The sequence below is a fragment of the Oncorhynchus tshawytscha genome, linkage group LG03 (genome assembly GCF_018296145.1).
Source record: "Oncorhynchus tshawytscha isolate Ot180627B linkage group LG03, Otsh_v2.0, whole genome shotgun sequence".
NCBI classification, from domain to species: domain Eukaryota; kingdom Metazoa; phylum Chordata; class Actinopteri; order Salmoniformes; family Salmonidae; genus Oncorhynchus; species Oncorhynchus tshawytscha.
The window spans coordinates 37303722-37326515 of NC_056431.1; the positions used below are offsets into that span (position 1 = coordinate 37303722).

The window sequence follows — 22794 nt, forward strand, 5'->3', positions numbered from 1 at the left end:
TTGTTCTGGGATTGATTTAGACTTTTTGCACCAAAATACGTTCATCTCTAGGAGACAGAGCGTGTCTCCTTTCTGAGCGGTATGATGGCTGCATTGTCCCATGGTGTTTATTCTTGCGTACTATTGTTTGTACAGATGAACGTGGTACCTTGAGGCGTTTGGAAATTGCTCTCAATGATGAACCAGACTTGCAGAGGTCCACAAGAGGCACTGAGTTTGAAGGTAGGCTTTGAAATACATCCACAGGTACACCTCCAATTGACTCAAATTATGTCATTTAGCCTGTCAGAAGCTTCTGAAGCCATGACATTTTCTGGAATTTTCCAAGCTATTTAAAGGCACAGTCAACTTAGTGTATGTAAACTTCTGACCCAATGGAATTGTGATACAGTGAAATAATCTCTCTAAATAATTGTTGAGAAAATTACTTGTCATGCACAGACTAGATGTCCCATCCGACTTGCCAAAACTATAGTTTGTTAACAAGAAATTTGTGGAGTTGTTGAATACCAAGTCTTAATGACTCCAACCTAAGTGTGTGTAAACTTTCAACTTCAACTGTATTCGTTGTCACAAAACTGCACATTTTTATTGTATTGTTCCCAGCACAACGTGCACCTGTGTAATGACCCAGCACGGTAATTTTCTTGAAATGCCACACCTGTCAGGTGGATGGATTATCATGGCAAAGAAGAAATGCTCTCTAACAGGGATGTAAACAAATGTGTGACACATTTGAGAAATTATCTGTTTGTGTATATGGAAAGTTTCTTGGCTCTTTTATTTCAGCTCATGAAACAAGAGACCAACCCTTTACATGTTGAATTGTTATTTTTGTTCAGTATAGATGGAACTGCCCATATTCACAAACTTCTAAGTCCTGCCAAGCCTCACTTGGTTGGACGAATGCAGTCACCAACAGGGTCGAGATGATCATTTACATCTGAACCCATTTCAGGAAACGAAATTGAACTCAAAATGAAATGGTTAAAAAAACATAACAACGTTTGGGCGACGCCATTCTAAGGTCACGGTTCAGAGATGAGAAAGCTGATGCTAGGTTTGTGCCTATCGGCAACCCAGAGTGGTAACGTTTGCATGTTATTGTCCCTCGTTGTCTCTGGCTGTCTTTGTTGCCATCTGTTTTGCGGGGAAAGTAAGTCCTACAGTGTAGGTGTAGTCGGACACAGTGATGTACAGTAAGTAGGGAGAGTAAGAACAATGACCTGTAAACCCCAAGGCATTTTTAACTCAAATACTTCTAGTAAGTTGAACTCGGTCAATGAAAAGTAATTATTACTTCAAATGTTTGTGGTACTGACTCAACTAAATGAAGTCACATCATCAATTAAAAAAAAAAAAGATAACAATTTAAGTTAACCAGCATGCTTTACTACGGGTAAAAAAATTCATTGTTTTTAATATGAGTTTTTGCATGTACATTGAGTGATTGATTTATGCAAGACAAAGATATATGAAAATAGAAATGAATCTAATAATTTAGTTTTTTGCACGTGTTACTGAAATAGTTGTTCCAGTTTAAATGGCTTATGTAGTCTCTTCACATTGTTCCTGTCCCTGGCAGTCATTTATGAATGCAGGTTGTGGGTGAATAACAATTTGTTGGATATCCTAATTCTGTCTGGATTCCAATGGGAATTACATATAATGTGACTTGCAAGTAGGGTTGCAACATTCTGGTAAATTTCACAGGTTTTACAGATATCCTGGTTGTAAGATTCCTGGAAATCCATGTATTTTTATCAGGTAATTTGTTACTGTAATTTGGAATCATACTTGTAGGCATGGTGTGCCCTGTAAACCATGAGTTTCAGGCCACTGTTACAATACATCTAGGCCTCAAAATAAGACCTTATGCGATATGTAATGTATTGTCATAAAGAGTTTAATGATATGTGCCTAGGAACTCACTGAGTGAAGGCCAAAGGACTGAAAATAGAGACATGGTCATTGATGTGTTTTTAACTTGAAGGCAAGACACACTGGGAAATGAAATTAGAGGTGTGGCTTAGTGGGGGAGTTAGTCAACATTTTCAAGCTGATACAACTCACATCTGGACCTCCTACAGGGTCACAGTGACTGTATCGGTTTGAGTAATGACTACAAAATCACTTAAACGGCTCAGACGTAAAGTGTAGCTGGTTTCCTCAAAAGTTGAGTAATGACAGCACATTGGGGTTGGCTGTACAGTTTGTATGCTTGTTTCATGTGTTTTTTGACTGTGTGTGTGTGTGTGTGTACGTCTACAGTAAAGGTAACATTTAAGGTACAGATTCCTGTGCAGTGTGCATATGTTAGCAGCCTTCACTTCCATTGTGTTTTATAACTATATCTGCATTCTAAAGTGATCCTTCATGAATACAGAAAGTGATGCTCGTGGTGCTCGCTCACACTGCAGGTCATTATGGGATACTTACATTTTAAGTAATTTAGCAGACACTCTTATCCAGAGCGACTTACAGTAGTGAGTGCATACATTTGTCATACTTTTTCTGCTGGGATACCTCCCAGCATGTGACTCATTCCAAGAACATATTCTCACTGGGAAGCAGCCGGCAAAGTAGCCCTTACTGTAACTCCATGGCATATTGCTGGGAATACTCGGGAACAGTCTGTTCCTGCTGTCGTTGTGAGTAAGAACTGCGTTCAGTATTATGAGGTCTCTGTGCATTGACAAAATGTACATGTTTAGATGAACTACGTTACCCATGGTGCACTGCGTTACCCATGGTGCACGGGTCCATGAAGGATTAGCCTACATCTACAGTAATGTTAGCATAGTGTCATACTCATAGCTGTGTTTTGTGTGGACTATGAGCACACTTTGCACGTGGTTTTGTGTGTGATTCTGGGGGTGCCATATGTGTATGCGTCATATGCCTGTGTGTGTGCTGGCTGTATGTCTGAGTCCTTACTGAAAGTGTTTGAGGCACATTTAGATCCTGGTGACACTCTTCGTGCCAGCTCCCCAAGGTGCCTGTTCTGTCAAGCAGGAAAGTGCTGCAGTCACCTCCACAGGAGCACTGAGGGGTCCCTATGCTGACATCAACACACATACAGTAAAGGAACCCCTTTGCTGACATCACAGGAGGAGCATATTGTACTCAAGCCCAGACATTGATTTATGCACATTTATGCACAAACTCTTTTCCATTACAGTATTTGATAAACAATACAGGTCTGTGCTGTCAGTTCAAAAAAACAATAGTGTGCACACACTTGCTAACATACTACTGTCAGTGTGTACACACACTCATGCGCATGACATAATGGGAGTGCAAGTTTGTGTGTGTGTGTGTGCTGCAAAAGAGTGCTGTATACAGCACCTTGCGTTGTGAAGATTCAGCACTTCTCCTTGGCAAGAGGTGTGTGTGTGTGCACTCTTCCATACTGTCATCTATCCTCCCTGAGTGTTTCAGTCTTTGAGAGGCCCCGGTCTCCTCTGGACAGACTGATATCAACAGGAAGCCTGGAAGATAGACCGCTGTCAATCAATATTCACAGGGCCAACCACCCTCCAGCAGGGACACAGACATATAAGGAGAGAGGGAGTGATACCTTTCCCACTAAGTGTCCAGTGGTGTTGGTAGAATGCGGGTCAATTGCCAAGAAAGGCAATATTCTTATTCCAGGCATTCTATTTTTGTAATAGTTTATTTCGTATCAATTTTTTTTCGCCACATGCGATGAACACAACAGTTCACCAACTTCCCGTTTTGAATGAATACTGTAGTTGTGAACTTAACCAAGGTTTGTTGCTAGCACTTTTGCTTTTGGAGTAAGGCAGCCATGGCTCCATCCGCTCTCAGGGAGGTAATCAACCCCATTCTTCACTACATTGGTGTTTTAGAAGTGGGATGGTACACTGTGTGGCCATTGGAAGTGGGTCCCAGGTCTGAGGTGTGCGGGATTTGTAATAGTGACGCGCAGTGATGTTACAAACTCCCGAAGGGTAATATCTATACTCACCCCTGTCGTTCGATATAAAACGTTGCATGTATCTCCCTTTCGTCTTCCTTTCTTATTTCCTTGAAGTAATGATTGATTTAGCATGACTGAACCGGAGAAAGCGTACCTAGTCAACAACATATCTTTCACCGACCTAGTCAGATCAGTGACGTTCCTTGAGAGAAGGGATGGAGGTTCAAAATCTAGTTTGGAATTTCAAATTGATATCGACAAAAATTGGAACCATGCCATTGGCTTTAGGTTCAACTTTGCTTGAGGAAAAAGTCACACGTTTTCAAAATTCCTTTTTTATGTCGATGACTGCTTTCAAATCCAGTCAGTTTTCCACGTTGATTCAACGCTATCAGGAGGGGAAAAAAATATTTTCTTAGTTGAAATTACCAGTATTTGTGCCAAGCAAAATGTCACTCTGGTATTCTTGTCCAACAAAAAGATTCTATGGCTTTACCATAAGCTTGGTGTCCAATGAGCGCAAAATCAAACTTTGATTTATTTATAGGCCTAATAATACACTGTTTCATGCAGTTATAACCAGAATTTCAAGGCACTAGATGGAATCTGTGGGTCCCACTACACAAGAGCATCCTTTTATTTCACCAACCTTTCAAACCTGCATTTCTTGTCCTAAACAGAAATGGCTACCACCATCCTTGCTTCCTTTTCTTCTCAGATGTCAATAAATCACAGATCTCACATGACATGATGGATGAAAGCAGTGTAGTGGAAGCTTTCATCCAGTCATGATAGATCAGTAATTATTTCAAGGAAGGGAAGAAGGGTCTTCAGGTCACGGCCCTGTGTGTAGAGGTAGTGAAACATACTCCTTATCCCGTTAGCTCAGTGACAAAGACAACCCAGACTTCTCCCACTCAGATCAGTGAAAACAACAGAACACAGACATAGAATCTGAGGACTGTTTTACATGTTTTATTTTTTTATTTAACCATTATTTAACTTGGCAAGTCAGTTCTTATTTACAGTGACGGACGACCCCAATTGTGTGCTGCCCTTATGGGACTCCCATTCATGGCCAGATGTGTTGCAGCTTGAAATCGAACCAGGGACTGCAGTGACGTCTCTTGCACTGAGAGGCAGTGCCTTACACAGCTGCGCCACTGACCTCAAGAACAGTTACATAACTTCTATGCAAGTGTACAGACTTTTGTCTCTCGACTGTAAAGCCTCTGATTGTTTACTGAAATTGCTCCTCTTCCCACAAGTAAGTGTGTGCATGTAGCTGTGCCCATATCTGTGTGTGCGTGTGTGTGCCCCAGTTATATAGTCTGGTTGATTCCGGGACATCCATGCAGGCATCCCTTTCTCCAGTTTCAGCATCAGTCTGGAAGCACAGGCAATCATCACACACACATACGCACAGTATGTGTCTGTTATAGGAATGTCCAGTTGAACAAAAGGAGAGCAATCAAAAATCACTCTGTATTACAAGCTGCAACAGGGAGACACCACCCAGCACAGAAGCAGATAAAGTCTACCTGGCCTTCTCTAAACAAGCCCTTATACCCCAATCAGACAGGAAACTGTTTTGACAGCATTAGCCCTAGGGGCTTATAGAAAACCCAGTGTAGCAGTGACCTTTGTCTCCTGCTACAGCGTTACAAATATCAGCTACTACAGAAAACCGCAATAGAGCGATCACAGTAGTCAGACGATCATCAGTAATCAATTACATCAAAGGGCAGTCACAATGTAATCAGAACATCCGTGTCCACACAATGTCATCAATGCAACAGTGAATAAACTGTCTGTCCTCGGTCCTTGGACCTTCAGTAACTTGCTCTGGTGTCAAGCACTACTTACAGATATGAGAACAGTCTATAACATCAGGGCATCAAGTCTAGTGACCATCAACCCACACCCTAAGTGTCACAAATAGAACACTGGCAATCATGTCTATTGCAGAAACATCATTCTAAACTACACTACCATTCAAAAGTTTGGGGTCACTTAGAAATGTCCTTGTTTTTTTAAAGAAAAGCACTTCTGTCCATTTTTAAAATGACATCAAGTTGATCCGAAATACAGTGTAGACACTTGTTAATTTTGTAAATGACTATTGTAGCTGGAAACCACATTTTATTTTGTAGAATATCTACATAGGTGTACAGAGGCCCATTTTTCAGCAACCATCACTCCTGTGTTCCAATGGCATGTTGTTAGCTAATGCAAGTTTATAGTTTTAAGAGGCTAATTGATCATTAGAAAGCCCTTTTGCAATTATGTTAGCACAGCTGAAAACTGTTCTGATTTAAAGAAGCAATAAAACTGGCCTTTTAGACTACTTGAGTATCTGAAGCATCATCATTTGTGGGTTCGATTACAGACTCAAAATGGCCAGAAACAAAGCCCTTTCTTCCGAAACTCATCAGTCTATTCTTTGTTCTGAGAGATTAAGGCTATTCCATGCGAGAAATTGCCAAGCAACTGAAGAGCTTGTACAACTCTGTGCACAACTCCCTTCACAGAACAGCACAAACTGTTTCTAACCAAAATAGAAAGCTTGGGAAGCCCCGGTGCACAACTGAGCAAGAGGACAAGTACATAGTCTAGTTTGAGAAACAGATGCCTCACAAATCTTCAACTGACAGCTTCATGAAGTAGTACGCGCAAAACTCCAGTCTCAACGTCAACAGTGAAGAGGTGACTCCGGGATGCTGACTAGGCAGAGTTGCAAAGAAAAAGCCATATCTCAGACTGGCCAATTAAAGATTAAGATGGGGGGGGGGAAAGAACACAGACACTGGACAGAGCAACTCTGCATAGAAGGCCAGCATCCCGGAGTCGCCTCTTCATCGCTGACTCTGAAGGCTGTAGACCTGGCTCCTAACATTTATTCTTTCAGATAGTTTAGGTGCTTGATTTAGCTCGCACCCCTTAAGCTCGTCAAAAATCGCCTCAATTTACAGAGGAGCTACATTACTATGCAATGGTCTCCAAGCAGCCAGAACAGCATAGTCGGCTAAAATAGTGCTGACCAGCCAACGAGACGAGCCCAGCATAGATCAGCCCAAATCAAAAATGACTTGCGCTAGCATTAGCTCAAATTATACCCAAGCTTCAAAAAGCCTTGGTTGTTGCTCAGCACATCTAAAATAAGCTCCTGTTGGATCATTAAGTCGCATGTCCCCCTTTTCCTACTAAACGGCTGTGGTTCAGAATCCGACAGCCAATCAGACAGTCCTCCCCACCTGATATCCCCCAGCTGCCTTTGCTGAATTAGGAGCTTCCAGAGAAGCAGTTACAGCTGCCTTTCTCCACTTGCCTTTTCTGGGGCAGTCAATCTGAGACACACACACACACACACAGATTTCCTGATTCATTTGGAAGGTTGATTTAAGAAGTAGAGAATGACGCGGTGTGTAAATTGGAATGGCTACGTCTAGTACTGCATTGGTGACTGGGTGCTTGTCGCCTCAAACAAAATTCTTCTGCTGCTCTTATCGTTCGCTACATACTTCAGTCGGAGACTGCCGTCATTGAAGTCATGTGGTGGTGTCAAAATGAGGGGTGCTGTACAAAACAAAGTCATCAGTGACTGTATCTCTAACCAATCAGAGTATCAAAGCCAATGACGAATTTTCAAAACACTGCTTTACCCACGTGTGGAACCAATCGGATGGTCCTGAATAGATTTCCATTCTAGATATTGTTGGGGAGCTACTCGAATCCAGACTCATTGTGTGGAAGAAAGTCATGTCTGTGGGCGTTAGGTAGCGTTTGGGTAGTTAGGCAAGGTGACTGGATCTTTGACAGCAGTGTCCACTACATTTGCTGTGTGTGTAGAGCATCTGTTAGGAATACTGACGTGTTTGTTAGAAATTTCGTTTGTTAGGAATACTGACGTCTGTCTGCCTCTGTCCCTCCATTTTCCCCTCCATCTTGCCTTGTTCTCTTCTTTCCTAGCCTCGAGGTCTCTCTCTTGATCTTTGCTTGTTGGACAGTGTCAATTTGGGGTAGCGGCGTGGACAATGCTGGCTGTGTCTTCAACCTGTCTTTGCTCCTGGATGGCATACTGCACTCAAGACATGCTTCTGTTTGTACATTGGCCAGAGGGAGAATTGTCAGAACTTTAGGTACAACACACCACAGAGCTTCTATGGAAGAATAAGGTCTGCAGCCTCCACACCAAACACTACTGACATCACCATCGGAAAGCTAAAGCTGTAGCAAGCTACTATAGTTAAGTGGCCGAGGTAGACCATATCTTTGATGCTTAACCCAACTACTAAGTCCAAGGGTTTCCTGTTATCTGTGGCCCATCAACACCTTTCCGTCTTCCGTAACCCTGCCAAACGTTAAATTTCCTGCGTTGGTCCCTCCTCCGCAGCCACCATGCGTCCCTCACTCGCGGTCCTTCCCAGGACCCGTAACCATCCCCACACAGCCCCCCCTCACAATGCACACGGACTGTCTGCACACGTGGGGCGGGAGCACCTGTCGGCCCCACGGAGGCGCAGCCCACACCTGCGACACACGCTCAGCCCAGAGAACCTGCGGAGCCTGGCGGAGCGAGGCGGTGCCGCCAGGGACACGGCTTCTGTGGTGAGCAGCCCCATGGGTCTCCCGAGGGCCAACAGCGACACAGACCTGGTGACCTCGCAGGGCCGCTCGTCGCTGACTGCGTCCACACTGGAGTTCACGCTGGGGAGGGGCCAGAACCTGGTCATCTCCTGGGACATCAAGGAGGAGGTGGACGCCACCGACTGGATCGGACTGTATCACATTGGTGAGACATTCAGTATGTTCATTTCACAATGGTGTAGTTCATAACTAGGAAAGTTTAAAGTAGAACACCTGTACTGGTTGCCCCAGCACGAACATAGTCCAGCATGAACACCACCTGATTCAACTTCTCAACTAATAATATAGCCATTGATTTGTTGAATTGGGAGTGTTAGTATCTGCCTGAACAAAAATGAACTGGAGTTGAGAAACATGTCCATTTACTGGTGGAGCATGGAATGAAAGGTTGAAAGAAATGTTCCATATTCATTGATTATATAACAGTAGTGTTTCTTTGATTAACTAGTTGTACTGAGCTGACTGAACAGATAGCTGCTCTGTAGGACTGGCTGATTCTAGTTAGTTTTGTAGAGTTGAGAATATCAAGTCTCTGGAGCAGGAGTCTCCAGAGTCCATATTGAAACTGGAGCTGTTGAAATTCCACAGAAGGGAGGCCTGAGTCAACATGAAATACTTCTGACTTGGTGTACTATAAAGGCGCCCGCATACTAGGTTCTGTTTGCTCCTAGCAGAACTCAGCTAGGTGACTTAAATGTGTGCCACCGCGCATGCTCTCTTAAAAGACATATGCATGAAAAACTAGAAGAAAGCAGCAATATTACTGTTTGTCCCTCTTGAGAGGCCATAGCAACAACACAGCCAGTATACACTTCCTCATATAGTCAGAATTAGTCTAAGATTTATTGAAAAAAAAAAATAATAATAATTTTGCAGGGGAGTTCTTAGTTGCAGATTTTACATCTAACTACATTCTCATGTAAGAAAACGTGCATGAAAATGAGTCGTCTCTCAAACACTTAATTGAACAATCCCGTCCATAGTTCCCACTCCTACTAGCAGTAGTACTGTTGACCAATCAACGATGAAGGGGCATAGACTACGGCTACCAAACTTCGACTTGACTCAAGAAAATACGTTGTGCAGCCCGATAAACAACCGAACGCCAAAATGAACCAAAACGTCGCACACAAATTGTCATAATATATACGCAAACTGTTTTGGCTGGGAAACATGCGATAGGCTTTACACACACACCATCACGTATACCATATATACTTAGACTATTCTGGGTGGTCCCCAACATGATAGCCCTGATTTAGCAGCACACTGCATAAGGCTACTAAGTCTAAATGTTCCCTTGTTGCAGTGAAAAGCAACCTATCTAGCATATTCAAATTTGTTCATATTATGAACCACATATTGTTTGAAACTACAGTATGGCCAATTCGGTTCTATGCAATTATGCATACCCACTAGAGACATTCAGCCAACAAACTCTCTAGTATTTATTTAACAGAAAGCTAGAGCAACCACATTATGATTGACTCTAATACTCATTTACCGGTTTACAAATATACCAATTGGCTGTCGGACAGTAAGTCGACCTCTAGCCGCTCCATGAGTCCTCTATCTACCCGCCCCTTGACCTCACTGGACTTCCCTCCTTTAAGGAAGAAGGATCCCAAGGGTTCACTGTAAGGCTGAAATATGAGAGACAGGAGAAAGCAGAGAAAGCATGCAGGGAGGGCGCCAGGCCACGTGGCTATCGATCATGAGGCCATCATGCACTTCATTACTAGCGTCAGGGTCTTAATCCCCGGGGTGCCCCGTGCTCTCCCACTTTCCACTACTAAGCAGACATTCAATGATATCACCTCCTCCTCTTCTACCCCCCCTCCCCCCTCCCATTGTGCTGCTTCGTGCTCGTTCAGTTCAGCCTGAAGTGGTGGTTCATTATTTTGGGGGGGGGCGAAAGTGCTACGTACAGCGTAATTCCCTCAGTTTTAACACCTTGGTAGGTTACAATTTCTTGTCCTTTGTGTTAGAGGTTGCAGAGAATGCATTTTAGGCACTACATTTATGGATTAAAGGAAAATTGTCTGAAGTTAGGTATCTGTCATGGTTATATGACATGAGGCTAAACAGACATGGAACAACAGCTGTGATAAGGCTGCAATGTGGAGCGTAGACAAGTGCTGTTCAATAAACATCTGACCATAACATGTATAATGTTATTTGGGGTCAACCATTTTCAAAGTTGGACAATAATCCAGAAGTTTGTCTGTCACTGTCATGTCTTCATAGAACACAACACGCACGCACTCACATTTTAGAACCATGTACTCATTTAGAAGCCCACACACATACTGACTGGACTGACGCCGCTTTCTTTCTGTTCGCCGGCCCAGATGAAATCAGCCCATCCAATGTGTGGGACTGTAAGAACCGTGGGGTGAATGGGACACAGAGGGGCCAGATCGTCTGGCGGTTGGAGCCTGGGCCTTACTTCATGGACGGTGAGAGGAGAGGAGAGAAAGCATCAGTGGAATTCATACAGTCAGAAATATGATCAAGTATAATGTCGAAACTACTTTTCAAAAGGTCTTTGGACCACACTCATTACAATGGGACAGGATTAAGAAGGGGGAGATACAATACTTAATAATTGACATCGGTTTCATTCCAAATGGCACCCTATTCCCTATCTAGTGCACAATTTTATTTTTGTACCTTTCGTGATATCCAATTGGTAGTTACTCTTGCCGCATTGCTGCAACTCCCGTGCGGACTCGGGAGAGGCGAAGGTCGAGAGCCTTGCGTCCTCCGAAACACGACCTCGCTCACCCAAACTGCTTCTTGACACTGCTCGCTTAACCCGGAAGCCATCCACACCAATGTGTCGGAGGAAACGCCGTACAGCTGGCGACCGAAGTCGGCGTGCATCCTCCCGGCCTCCACAAGGAGGCGCTAGAGCTTGATGGGAAAAGGACATCCCATCCGGCCAAACACTCCGTAACCTGGATGGCGCTGGGCCAATTGTCGCTACAGGTCGAACCCGGATCTGTAGTGATTCCTCTAGCACTGGGATGCAGTGCTTTCGACCGCTGCGCCACTCGGGAGGCCCCGTAGTGCACTACTTTTGAGCAGGGCCTATAGGGAACAACCATAGTGGCGTTATTCCATGGGTAACTAATGAGAAGGGAATTACACTGCAATTACACAGTATACTACTTTTAATTGACTTGTTAATTCTATAATACATGCAAACACAAGTAATTGTGAGCAAGATTTGTTTTGCATTACTCCATGTACGTACTTCCCTGTTGCGTAAGAACATTACAAGTCCCGTCTCATGATTGAGGCGCAGCCAGCCAAAGAGTGGGTGAAGAGAGAAACGAGGGATGGTGTTCATATCATGCATCTCTCTGTTTTCCCTCTAGCTGAGACCAAGATCTGCTTCAAGTACTATCACGGCGTCAGTGGAGCCCTGAGAGCAACCACCCCCTGCATCACTGTGAAGAACCCTGGAGTCCTGGTGTGTCTGCCTGTGTGTTTATGGTTTGTTGTGTGTGTGTGTGTGTGTGGTGTGTCTGTGTGTGTGTTTTACATTCAACTTCTCTGTGTCTCTCAGGGAGAAGGTCAAAGTGAGGGGCAGTCATCTACAGATCATCCTCGCAAACTAATCAGCTTTACTTTGACAGGTGAGGTGTGGTTTGACTAAAACCAGGAAGATGTCCTCATTGACTCTGACTTAGAAAAGGTGCCCTCTATAGTTCGGATTCAAATGATTTAATAGAAGAGCGTCAAAGTTTTCCATTATCGATGAACTCGTTATTACAATCTACTACTACTTCTTTATTTGACCTTTTTATTCCTCCTTACATGTGTTATTCCCACTTGAAAATAAGTTCCAACTTTGCATTGCTCCTAACATCCGACATGCAAGCAGTTATACAGTCAGCCTCAATCGTTGACTAAAGTTTCTTCCAATTGGCCTCGAGCACGGATTTCTATCACAAAAGTAGAACCGAATGAATGTGTATGTATGTCATCCTTCCCTTGCAATAAACCTCCGACAACTAGTGAAAAAGCCAAAGTTTCTGCAACTCTTCGTTTGCAATATGAGTTCAAATGGTAAGCTGCTCTTTGGTTTCCCTGGCTTGTGACATTAACAATTGGACTTGGGCAAAAGTGCAGTTGCAGAAAAAAGCCTTTATTGAAATGGCTTGACATGTCCATTTTGGAAGGTTAAATAACAAGGTAATGTAGTGGGTCTCAGAGTAGGAGTGATGCCCCCCCCCACACCCGCCATGTAGTCTTATTCGTTGTGAGCTAAAAAGCTAAATTGATCCTGGGTCAGCACTCCTACTCGGAGACTCTTGACATATACAGCCCCTGATTTAATGACGGTCATCCTCTGTGTAGATATGCATGCGGTGGGGCTGAAGAAGGGTATGTTCTTCAACCCGGATCCCTACCTGAAGATGTCCATCCACCCTGGGAAGAGAAGTGGCTTCCCCACCTTCAGCCACCACGGACAGGAGAGACGCTCCGCCATCATCGCCAATACCACCAACCCCAAGTGGCGCGGAGAGGTGATCTATATACATGCATGTGTACACACACACACACACACACACACACACACACACACGTGCACAGACATACACACACACACACGTGCACAGACATACACACAAACGTGCACACTCACTCCACTCATAGATCACTGGTTCACTCACTAGATGTGTTCCCTATTATTTACAATATTGTAACGATTAAACGTTTGAAATCAATATGGCTGAAGAGTCTAGCGAAATATAGAGTTCATGGGGAGCCGAGCGAGCCTTCCCCGCTAGGCTTCTCCTTGCTCAGATTGTCATGGTGTTGCACTTCAGATTTCCAATTAAGTTGCTGTCCACTTACATTGGTGCTAATCCTCTGCTCACCGCAAATCACTTTTACTTAGAAAGGTCAGATGGTGCTTAGCTAACAGTCTGTTTCTCCCTCTCTCTGTAGAAATACACTTTTGTAGCACTGATGACAGACATTCTGAACATCGAGGTGAAGGACAAGTTTGCCAAAAGTCGACCAATCATCAAACGCTTCCTTGGTCAGCTGACCATTCCTGTGCAGAGGCTGATTGAGAAAATACCTGGGTAGGTAACCTGGAAAACGGGCACACACACACACACACACACACACACACACACACACACACACACACACACACACACAAAATGTGCTTTAAAACAAACAAACAATTTATACACACTCAAAGACATACGTGTTTTTAATGATGCTCATTTAGACCCATGCTCATAATTATTGATTGTTCTCTATACTTTATCATTGCGTGTTAACTATAGTTGAGTAATTACATTTGGTTGTTTGTTTGTCTGTCCGTCTATCCTCAGTCTCCAGCCTCTGAGCTTCTCTCTGTGTCGACGGTTGCCCACTGAGCACGTGAGTGGCCAGATGCAGTTCAGGGTGGAGCTCACATCCACTGGACCTGACGGTGAGGGCCATTGCCTGTAATTTATTGTGTTTGTAAACAACAATACCTAATTGAAGTACACACTGCTGAATTGTAATGGAATAAAAAGGTATTACAAAATTATGAATCTTGATCTCGTTCATGCTCAGGGGCCTCTCCAGACTCTATCATCGGTGTGCCCAATAACGGGGCCCCTGGGACTCCATCAGATGATGAGGATCTGCCCCACCTACTCCCGGGGGTGGTTACTGGAGGCCCCTCCCCTACTGGCTCCCTGGGCTCACAGAGGTCCTGGGAAGGCGGGGCCACAGCCTATCCAGTCCCAGACTACAGGGACTTTAGCGGTACAGAGGGCAGAACCACAGAGGGTGAATCCTACTCTGGCCCTCTGCGGTTGCAGAGGTCCCTGAGTGAAGGCCTGGATGCCATCGAGGCCCCCAAGGGCCCCGGAGAGAGGCCCCTGGGCGCCGCCTCACCGAAGCTGCGCTCTAGCTTTCCCACTCACACACGTCTCAGTGCCATGCTGCACATTGACTCAGATGAAGATGAGGAGCGCTCGGGGCCCACTGACATTTACCCGGTGCCTGGGTCCCCCCTGCTGCTCAACGGGGGTCCCGAGGGGCCTGAAGAAGAAGACGTTGTCCCAGAGCTACAGCAGGATCCTGACCCTGAGCAGCTGGAACCCAGGGTGGTGGGAGATGAACAGTTGGTGGTAACGGGGGAAGATGGTGCCCCTGGTGGTGAATCCAATGTGGCCCCTGAGTTAGACCTGGCCCTCGACTTCGAGGACTCCTCAGAGCCTGATGTTTTCTCGGAGGTGGAGGAAGTTCCTTTCTTCTCAGAGGCACTGTCCCAGAGTCTTTTGGCTGTGGGCCTGGAGGGGCCAGAGGAGGGCCAGGGGCCCGCTGACAACCCCTCATCGCCGATTGACACCTGCTCCATGGCAATGGCCCCACAGACAGTCTTCTCTTCCTCAGAGAGTTGCCCAATCACAATGTCCACGGCTGAGGTGAGTGACTGGTGGTTAAGTGAGTAGATCATACCCGTGGTTAAAGGTTCTCTATGCAATACATAAAAAAGCCTGTAATATATCTGTAGTAGTAAGTCAAGGAACAATCACGGAAACCCAGAACTAAAATCTTGCGTGATTGTGTCAGATGCTCGATTAAATTCGACACGTTAGAAAATATGCTAGAATGAGGAGTGGAAGCAGGGCGGTAGCTCTCTTTGCAGGTTACAGGCAATTCTATGGGCCAAATGTCCCCTCCCCATCTGATATTCGAAAGATTGATGAAATATCGGATCAAAGTTCCTCGTTAGATGTCCGTCTGTTGACAGATGCTAGGATACCAGTTATGCGTGTCTGTCAATGAGACATTTAGTAAAGGAACAATTCAGGATTTAAAGCTATAAAGTTGCTTGCTCACTGAGTGGTCTTCCTGTTTCAGGATTGGTTCTCATTCTGAGGTTGAAAACAGAGCTAATACAACACTACATCAAACAATGTTTCTAGCCAGGACCTTACCTTGTTTCAAACAAAATCCTCACAAAGTAAGGTATCAAAAATAAAAAAGCTGCGGTTCTAAAACAATGAACCACAACCCGCCATTGGGTCCTACCCAGAGATGTGGTTAGTGGTTAAAAAAAAGGTGGGTTTGTTCACGCCTTTCGAGATGATGCCGGCAGGTAGCGCAAATACTAACAATGTAATTTTAGTGTTATAGGCGCACAAACGTTATTCACCAAAGCAAATAAGGTGTGTTAACATCATTTATTAATGCTTCACTACATCCCTGGTCCTGACCCATCATTTGGGAAACACTGTTCTGACCTCTTTGAGCCCTCATGTTGCAGGAGGCAGAGGAGAGGGCAGTAGCTGCCATTGACCCAGGGGGAGACTCCTTCACTGGCACTCCACCCACCCACCAGCACGTAGACGACGAGGGGGGCGGGCATACATCAGCCAATGAGTTTGAAGGAGATGCTCCGTCTGCCTATGCGCTGGAGCCAGGGGAGGAGATTAGTGAGCGGATGTGGAGCTTACAGATATCTGGGGATGTTCCCCAGGATGAGGAGGGGGAGGAGCCAAGACCCGCAGGGGTGGCCGTATCTGTTGATTCAGATGCAGTTGCCATGGAGGCAGATGGAGAAGACGGTGTGTAACTACCACTTTTAAAATAATTTATGCTTTATTTTGCTGTCTAATATTTACCTTGTAGTATCTTAGAAATTACATGATGAAATTATAACTACATTATATTACTATTTTGCTTCCGTGGGATTCATCAAAGCATCCACGTACACCCCTACTTGAAATGATCATTAAATATGATTAATTAATCCAGTCATGTAGAAACTAATAGTGAATTACCATAACTGTAAAAAGGCTCATGTGCTCTTTTCCTGAATGTATCCTCAGGTGCTCAAGTGAACGGTCACCCCGTGCACTGCCTCCCCTCAGTGCGCCATGACATTCACCGTTACCAACGAGTGGACGAACCGTTACCTCCTAGTAAGTTTCTGTCTGTACATACTATATCTGTATGTATTTGAGGTGATGGAAGATGACAAAAAGGAGAGAAAGAAGGCTGCTTGATACAATGTGTATATTTGGCTCCATAGAGGCTGATAGAGGGGGCTTCTTTGTATTTGTGCCTTAATGGCTTCTTTGACTATTACTTCTATAAGTATGTAGACAAAATGAAAGGGTGCATACTGCCACCTGGAGTGTGTTGTCTGAACATGTATAAAACCAATGTTGGAAATTTACTGCCACATGCAGTTATGGAATGTTTGCTGAGGATTATGATTAATTGGCTGATCCTTTCCTTATGACCTGCATATCTACTTCAAAATGGTGACAGTTCTCAATGGCACTGCCCATGCTAAAACACGCTTTGTGTCATTAGAGCTGTCTATCTAAATCTATGACTTGTCCTACATTTCTAACTGCTATATACACAATGGTATACTATTTGATATACTGTATTTTTATGCTATTCGAGGTGTCATGGTTCTGTCAGAATGCATCTGCATGTCAACCATGTGTGAATTTAGTTTGACTGTGGTTGTATCCCAAATGGCACCCTATGGGCTTTGGTCAAAAGTAGTACACTATAAAGGAACTAGGGTGCCATTTGGGACATAGCCTCTGTCTCATGTTAAGTGTGTGTTTGCAAATGTAAAGCCATGTGTTTGTTCTCCTCAGACTGGGAGGCGAGGATCGATAGTCACGGTCGTATTTTCTTTGTCGATCACGTGAACCGGACCACCACGTGGCAGCGCCCCACCGGACCCCCCGCTCCCCAGGGCCTGACCCGCTCCAGCTCCATCCAACAGATGGAGCAGCTCAACCGCAGGTCTGTAATCATGTAGAGGCGCACACACACACGTACATACACACCATGCGCTCATACACTCGTACACATATATGTACGTACATATACGTACTCACACCTTCTCTCTCCCTCACACACTCAGGTGAACACACACTTTTGTAACTTCAATCCTCTACATTTCCTCTCTCTCCTTAACCCTTCACACCCTTTCCTCTTTTTCTCACACTGTCCTTCTTTCCCTCTTACTCTATTTCTGTCTGTCAGATATCAGAGCATCAGGAGGACAATGACCAGTGAGAGGTCTGAGGAGAACACAGTTGACCTCCCGCCAGAGCCCACAGAGAGTGACTTTCTACCCCAGACCATCCCTGGTGTGCTTGTACACTAACATTCATACACACACGCACTGATAACACACACGAGGTATGCACACATACTGTATGTGCGCGCATACAAGCGCACGCACAGACACACACACACACACACACACACACACACCCTTTCCAACATATATTTACCTCTAACAGTTTTTGTTTTGTCTGTTGTAGAGTACAGGAGAGAGAGCGCAGTGGGTCACTCCAGCTCTCGGTCGCGTCTCTCTCTGCTGCTCCAGTCCCCAAGCGCAAAGTTCCTGTGCAGCACAGACTTCTTTACTGTGCTGCATTCTAACCCTGTGAGTCTGGCTGCACAGGCGCTCAACTCTCACCTTTCACCTTCTTATGGATCACCTTTGGTCCCTCAAGGTCACCCTTACCATGTCATATCTCTCAGTAGTTGATAATGATCTGCAAAGGTGTGTATGGTAAGGAAAGAGCTTCTTGGAGTGAACTGCTCTTTTCTCGTTTACTTGCCTTCATCAGGTTAATTGATATATAAATACGAGCCATGCTACCTGGGTTTTCATTCATCATTCTCCCTTAATGTGTTTGCTCAAAGTAATAACCCCATTTACAGAAGAACCCAGCATTTAATGTCCCTCTTTTGATGTCCTCATCAGTCTGTTCCCCCCCCCGCCCCCCCTCCCTCCCCAGAGTGCCTACAGCATGTTTACGAGCAACACCTGCCTGAAGCACATGATCAGTAAGGTGCGTCGGGACGCCCACCACTATGAGCGTTACCAGCACAATCGGGACCTGGTGGCCTTCCTCAACATGTTCACCAACAGCCAGCTGGAGCTACCCAGGGGCTGGGAGATGAAGCACGACCAGACTGGCAAGGTCTGGACCAGTGTGTGGGGGGTAGGGGTGTGTGTGAAGTGGGGTTGGGTGTAAGAGCAGGGCGTGTGTGGATATACAGTACCAGTCAAGAGTTTGGACACCTACTCATTCCAGGGTTTTTATTTACTTGTATTATATTGTAAAATAGTAGTGAAGACATCAAAGCTATGAAATAACACATATGGAATCATATAGCAACCCCCCAAAAAAGTGTTAAAAAAATAAATATTTTAGATTCTTCAAAGTAGACACCCTTTTCCTTGATGCTAGTTTTGCGCACACTTGGCATTCTCTCAACCAGCCTCATGAGGTCGTCACCTGAAAAGCATTGCAATTAACATGTGTGCCTTGTTAAAAGTTAATTTGTGGAATTTCTTCACTTCCTAATGCATTTGAGCCAATCAGTTGTGTTGTGACAAGGTAGGGGTGGTATGTAGAAGATAGCCCTATTTGGTAAAAGACCAAGTCCATATTATGGCATGAACCGCTCAAATAAGCAAAGTCAAATAGTCAATTCAAATTTTATTGGTACATCACATACACGTGATTAGCAGATGTATTGCGGGTGTAGCGAAATGCTTGTGCTTCTAGCTCCGACAGTGCAGTGATATCTAACAAATTACACAACATATACCCAATGCACACAAATCTAAGTAGGAATTAATTAAGGCTATATACATATGGATGAGCGATGTCAGAGCGGAACGGACTAATATTCAGTAGAATGGTATAGAAAACAATATATGCATATGAGTAATGCAAGATATGTAAACATTAAGTGAATGAGATACCTTAGAATAGTATAGAAAACAGTATATACATATGAGATGAGTAATTCCAGATATGTAAACATTATTAAAGTGACTAGTGTTCCTTTCCTTAAAATGGCCAGTGATTTCTAGTCTATTCCTATAGGCAACAGCCTCTAATGTGCTAGTGATGGCTGTTTAACAGTCTGATGGCCTTGAGATGGAAGATGTTTTTCAGTCTCACGGTCCCAGCTTTTATGCACCTGTACTGACCTCACCTTCTGGATGATAGTGGGGTGAACAGGCAGTGGCTCGGGTGTCCTTGAGGATCTTTTTGGTCTTCCTGTGACATTGGGTCCTGGAGGGTGGGTATTTTGCCCCCGGTAATGCGCTGGGCAGACCATAACACCCTCTGGAGAGCCTTGCGATTGTGGGCATTGCAGTTGCCGTACCAGGCGGTGATACAGCCCGACAGGATGCTTTCAATTGTGCATCTGTAAATGTTTGAGGGTTTTAGGTGACAAGCCAAATTTCTTTAGCCTCCTGAGGTTGCGTCTTCTTCACCACACTGACTGTGTGGGTGGACCATTTCAGTTTGTCAGGGATGTTTACGCCAAGGAACTTGAAGCTTTCCACCTTCTCCATTGCAGTCCCGTCGATGTAGAAAAGGGAGTGCTCCCTCTGCTGTTTCCTGAAGTCCACGATCATCTTGCTTTGTTGACGTTGAGTGGGAGGCTGTTTTCCAGGCACCACACTCCCAGAGCCCTCACCTATTCCCTGTAGGCTGTCTTGTCATTGTTGGTAATCAAGCCTACTACTGTTGTCGTGTGCAAACTTTATGATTGAGTTGGAGGCGTGCTTGGCCACGCAGTCATGGGTGAACAGGGAGTACAGGAGGGGGCTGAGCAGGCACCCTTGTGGGGCCCCAGTGTTGAGGATCAGCAGAGTGGAGGTGATGTTTCCTACCTAGGTTCAGGACCCAGTTGCACAGGGTGGGGTCCAGACCCAGGGCCGCTAGCTTAATGATGAGCTTGAAGGGTACTATGGTGTTGAATACTGAGCTATAGTCAATAAACAGCATTCTTACATAGGTATTCCTCTTGTCCAGATGGGATAGGGCAGTGTGCAGAGTGATGGCGATTGCATCGTCTGTGGATCTATTGGGGCGGTAAGCAAATTGAAGTGGGTGTAGGGTGGCAGGTAGGGTGGAGGTGATATAATCCTTGACTAGTCTCTGAAAGCACTTCATGATGACAGAGGTGAGTGCTATGGGGCAATAGTCATTAAGTTACCTTTGCCTTCTTGGGTACAGGAACAATGGTGGCCATCTTGAAGCATGTGAGGACAGCAGACTGGGATGGGGAGAGATTGAATATGTCTGTAAACACTCTAGCCAGCTGGTCTGCACATGCTTTGAGGACGCAGCTCGGGGTGCCGTCTGGGCCCGGCAGCCTTGCGAGGGTTAACACATTTTAAATGTTTTACTCTCATCTGCCACAGAGAAGAGCCCACAGCCCTTTGTAGCGGGCCACGTCGGTGGCACTGTTATCCTCAAAGCGTGTGAAGAATGTGTTTAGCCTATCCAGAAGCGAGACGTCGGTTTCGGCGATGTGGCTGGTTTTCCTTTTGTAGTCCGTGATTGTCTGTAGTCCCTGCTACATACGTCTCGGATCTGAGCCGTTAAATTGCGACTCCACTTTATCTCTATACTGACATTTAGCTTGTTTGGTTGCCTTGCGGAGTGGATAACTACACTGTTTATATTCTTAAATGCGGTGGTTCACGCTTTCAGTTTTGCATGAATGCTACCATCTATCCACGGTTTCTGGTTAGGGTAGGTTTTAATAGTCAGTGGGTACTACATCTCCTATACACTTCCTTATAAACTCAGTCTCCGTATATGCGTCTAGATTATTTTCTCACAAGCTACCTGGAACATATCCCAGTCCACTTGATCAAAACAATCCTGAAGCATAGATTCCGATTGGTCAGACCAGCGTTGAATAGTATGAAGCATGGGTCCTTCCTGTTTGAGTTTCTGCCTATAGGACTGGAGGAGCAAGATGGAGTTGTGGACAGATTTGCTGTAAGGAGGGCGGGGGAGGGCCTTTTAAGCATTCAGGAAGTTTGAATAGCAATGTTTGAGAGTCTTAGTAGCTCAGGTAGGACAGTCAGCATGTTGATAGAACCTTGGCAGCCTTGTCCTCAGATTTGCTTTGTTAAAATCCCCAGCTACAATAAATGCAGCCTCGGGTTATGTGGTTTCCAGTTTTCATAAAGTCCAGTGAAGTTCTTTGAGGGCCGTCGAGGTTTCGGTTTGAGGTGGGATGTAAACGGCCATGGCGATGACGGAGGAGAATTCTCTTGGGAGATAATATGGTCAACATTTAATCGTGAGGTATTCTAGGTTGGGTGAACAAAAGGACTTGAGTTCCTGTATGTTCCTAGAATTACACCATGAGTCATTAATCATGAAACACACCCCACTGCCCTTCTGCTTCCCAAAGATATTTATTCCTGTCTGTGCGATGTACTGAGAATCCTGCTGGCTTTACTGACTCCGACAGTGTCCCGAGAGAGCCATGTTTCCGTGAATCAAAGTACGCAATGTTTCTCTGGATAGAAATCCTTGCTCTAAGCTCAACTTTTTTTAAATCCAAAGACCGAACATAAGCGAGTTAAATACTCAGAAGTGGTGGATGGTGTGCACGCCTCCTAGGTCAAAACAGCAGGCCGCGTCGAGTGCCTCTCCTCCGCCGGTGACGTTCTGTGTCGGCCTCTGGAATAAGTTAAATTGCTATGGGGAGAGTGAACAAAGGATCTGCTCCAGGGAAGTCTGGTAGTTCTGGTGAGTCGGCACTCTAATATCCAATAGTTCTTCCCGGCTGTATGTAATGACAACATTTCCTGAGCTAATGTAAAAATAGTACACAAACTAAATACTGCATTTTCCTAAGAGCTAGTCGTGATGCTGCTATCTCCATCAGTGCCATCTTTGTCGAGCAGTCCATCATTACTTTGAGACATGAAAGTCAGTCAATCCGGAACATTTCAAGACCTTTGACATTTTCTTCAAGTGCAGTCACAAAAACCATCAAGCTCTATGATGAAACTGGCTCTCATTAGGACTGCCAAAGGAAAGGAAGACCCAGAGTTACCTCTGCTGCAGAGGATAACTTCATTAGAGATGCCAGCCTCAGAATTTGCAGCCCAAATAAATTCTTCAGAGTTCATCTCAACATCAACTGTTCAGAGGAGACTGCGTGAATCAGGCCTTCATGGTTGAATTGCTGCAAAGAAACCACTACTAAAGGACACCAGTAAGACCAGACTTGCTTGGTTCAAAAAACACGAGCAATGGACATTAGACTCGTGGAAATCTGTCCTTTTGGTCCAGATTTGAAATTTTTGGTTTCCACTGGCGTGTCTTTGTGAGATGAGTTGGTGAACAGATGATCTC

At 44.8% G+C, this 22794-nt stretch overlaps 1 protein-coding gene across 1 annotated transcript in view; it reads left to right on the forward strand.

The window, feature by feature from the left end:
* The window catches only part of LOC112234966 (E3 ubiquitin-protein ligase HECW2), a 66801-nt gene that overhangs the window by 14807 nt on the left and 29200 nt on the right, over positions 1-22794 (forward strand). Inside the window, exons 2-15 of the mRNA XM_042315215.1 lie at positions 7913-8735; positions 10942-11049; positions 11974-12068; positions 12165-12234; positions 12959-13128; positions 13553-13692; positions 13951-14051; positions 14180-15039; positions 15885-16185; positions 16450-16542; positions 17239-17389; positions 17633-17739; positions 17917-18041; positions 18400-18585. Of these exons, the coding sequence (XP_042171149.1) occupies positions 8342-8735; positions 10942-11049; positions 11974-12068; positions 12165-12234; positions 12959-13128; positions 13553-13692; positions 13951-14051; positions 14180-15039; positions 15885-16185; positions 16450-16542; positions 17239-17389; positions 17633-17739; positions 17917-18041; positions 18400-18585 (2901 nt within the window). The 5' untranslated portion in view covers positions 7913-8341. The remainder of the gene's footprint in view (positions 1-7912; positions 8736-10941; positions 11050-11973; positions 12069-12164; positions 12235-12958; positions 13129-13552; positions 13693-13950; positions 14052-14179; positions 15040-15884; positions 16186-16449; positions 16543-17238; positions 17390-17632; positions 17740-17916; positions 18042-18399; positions 18586-22794) is intronic.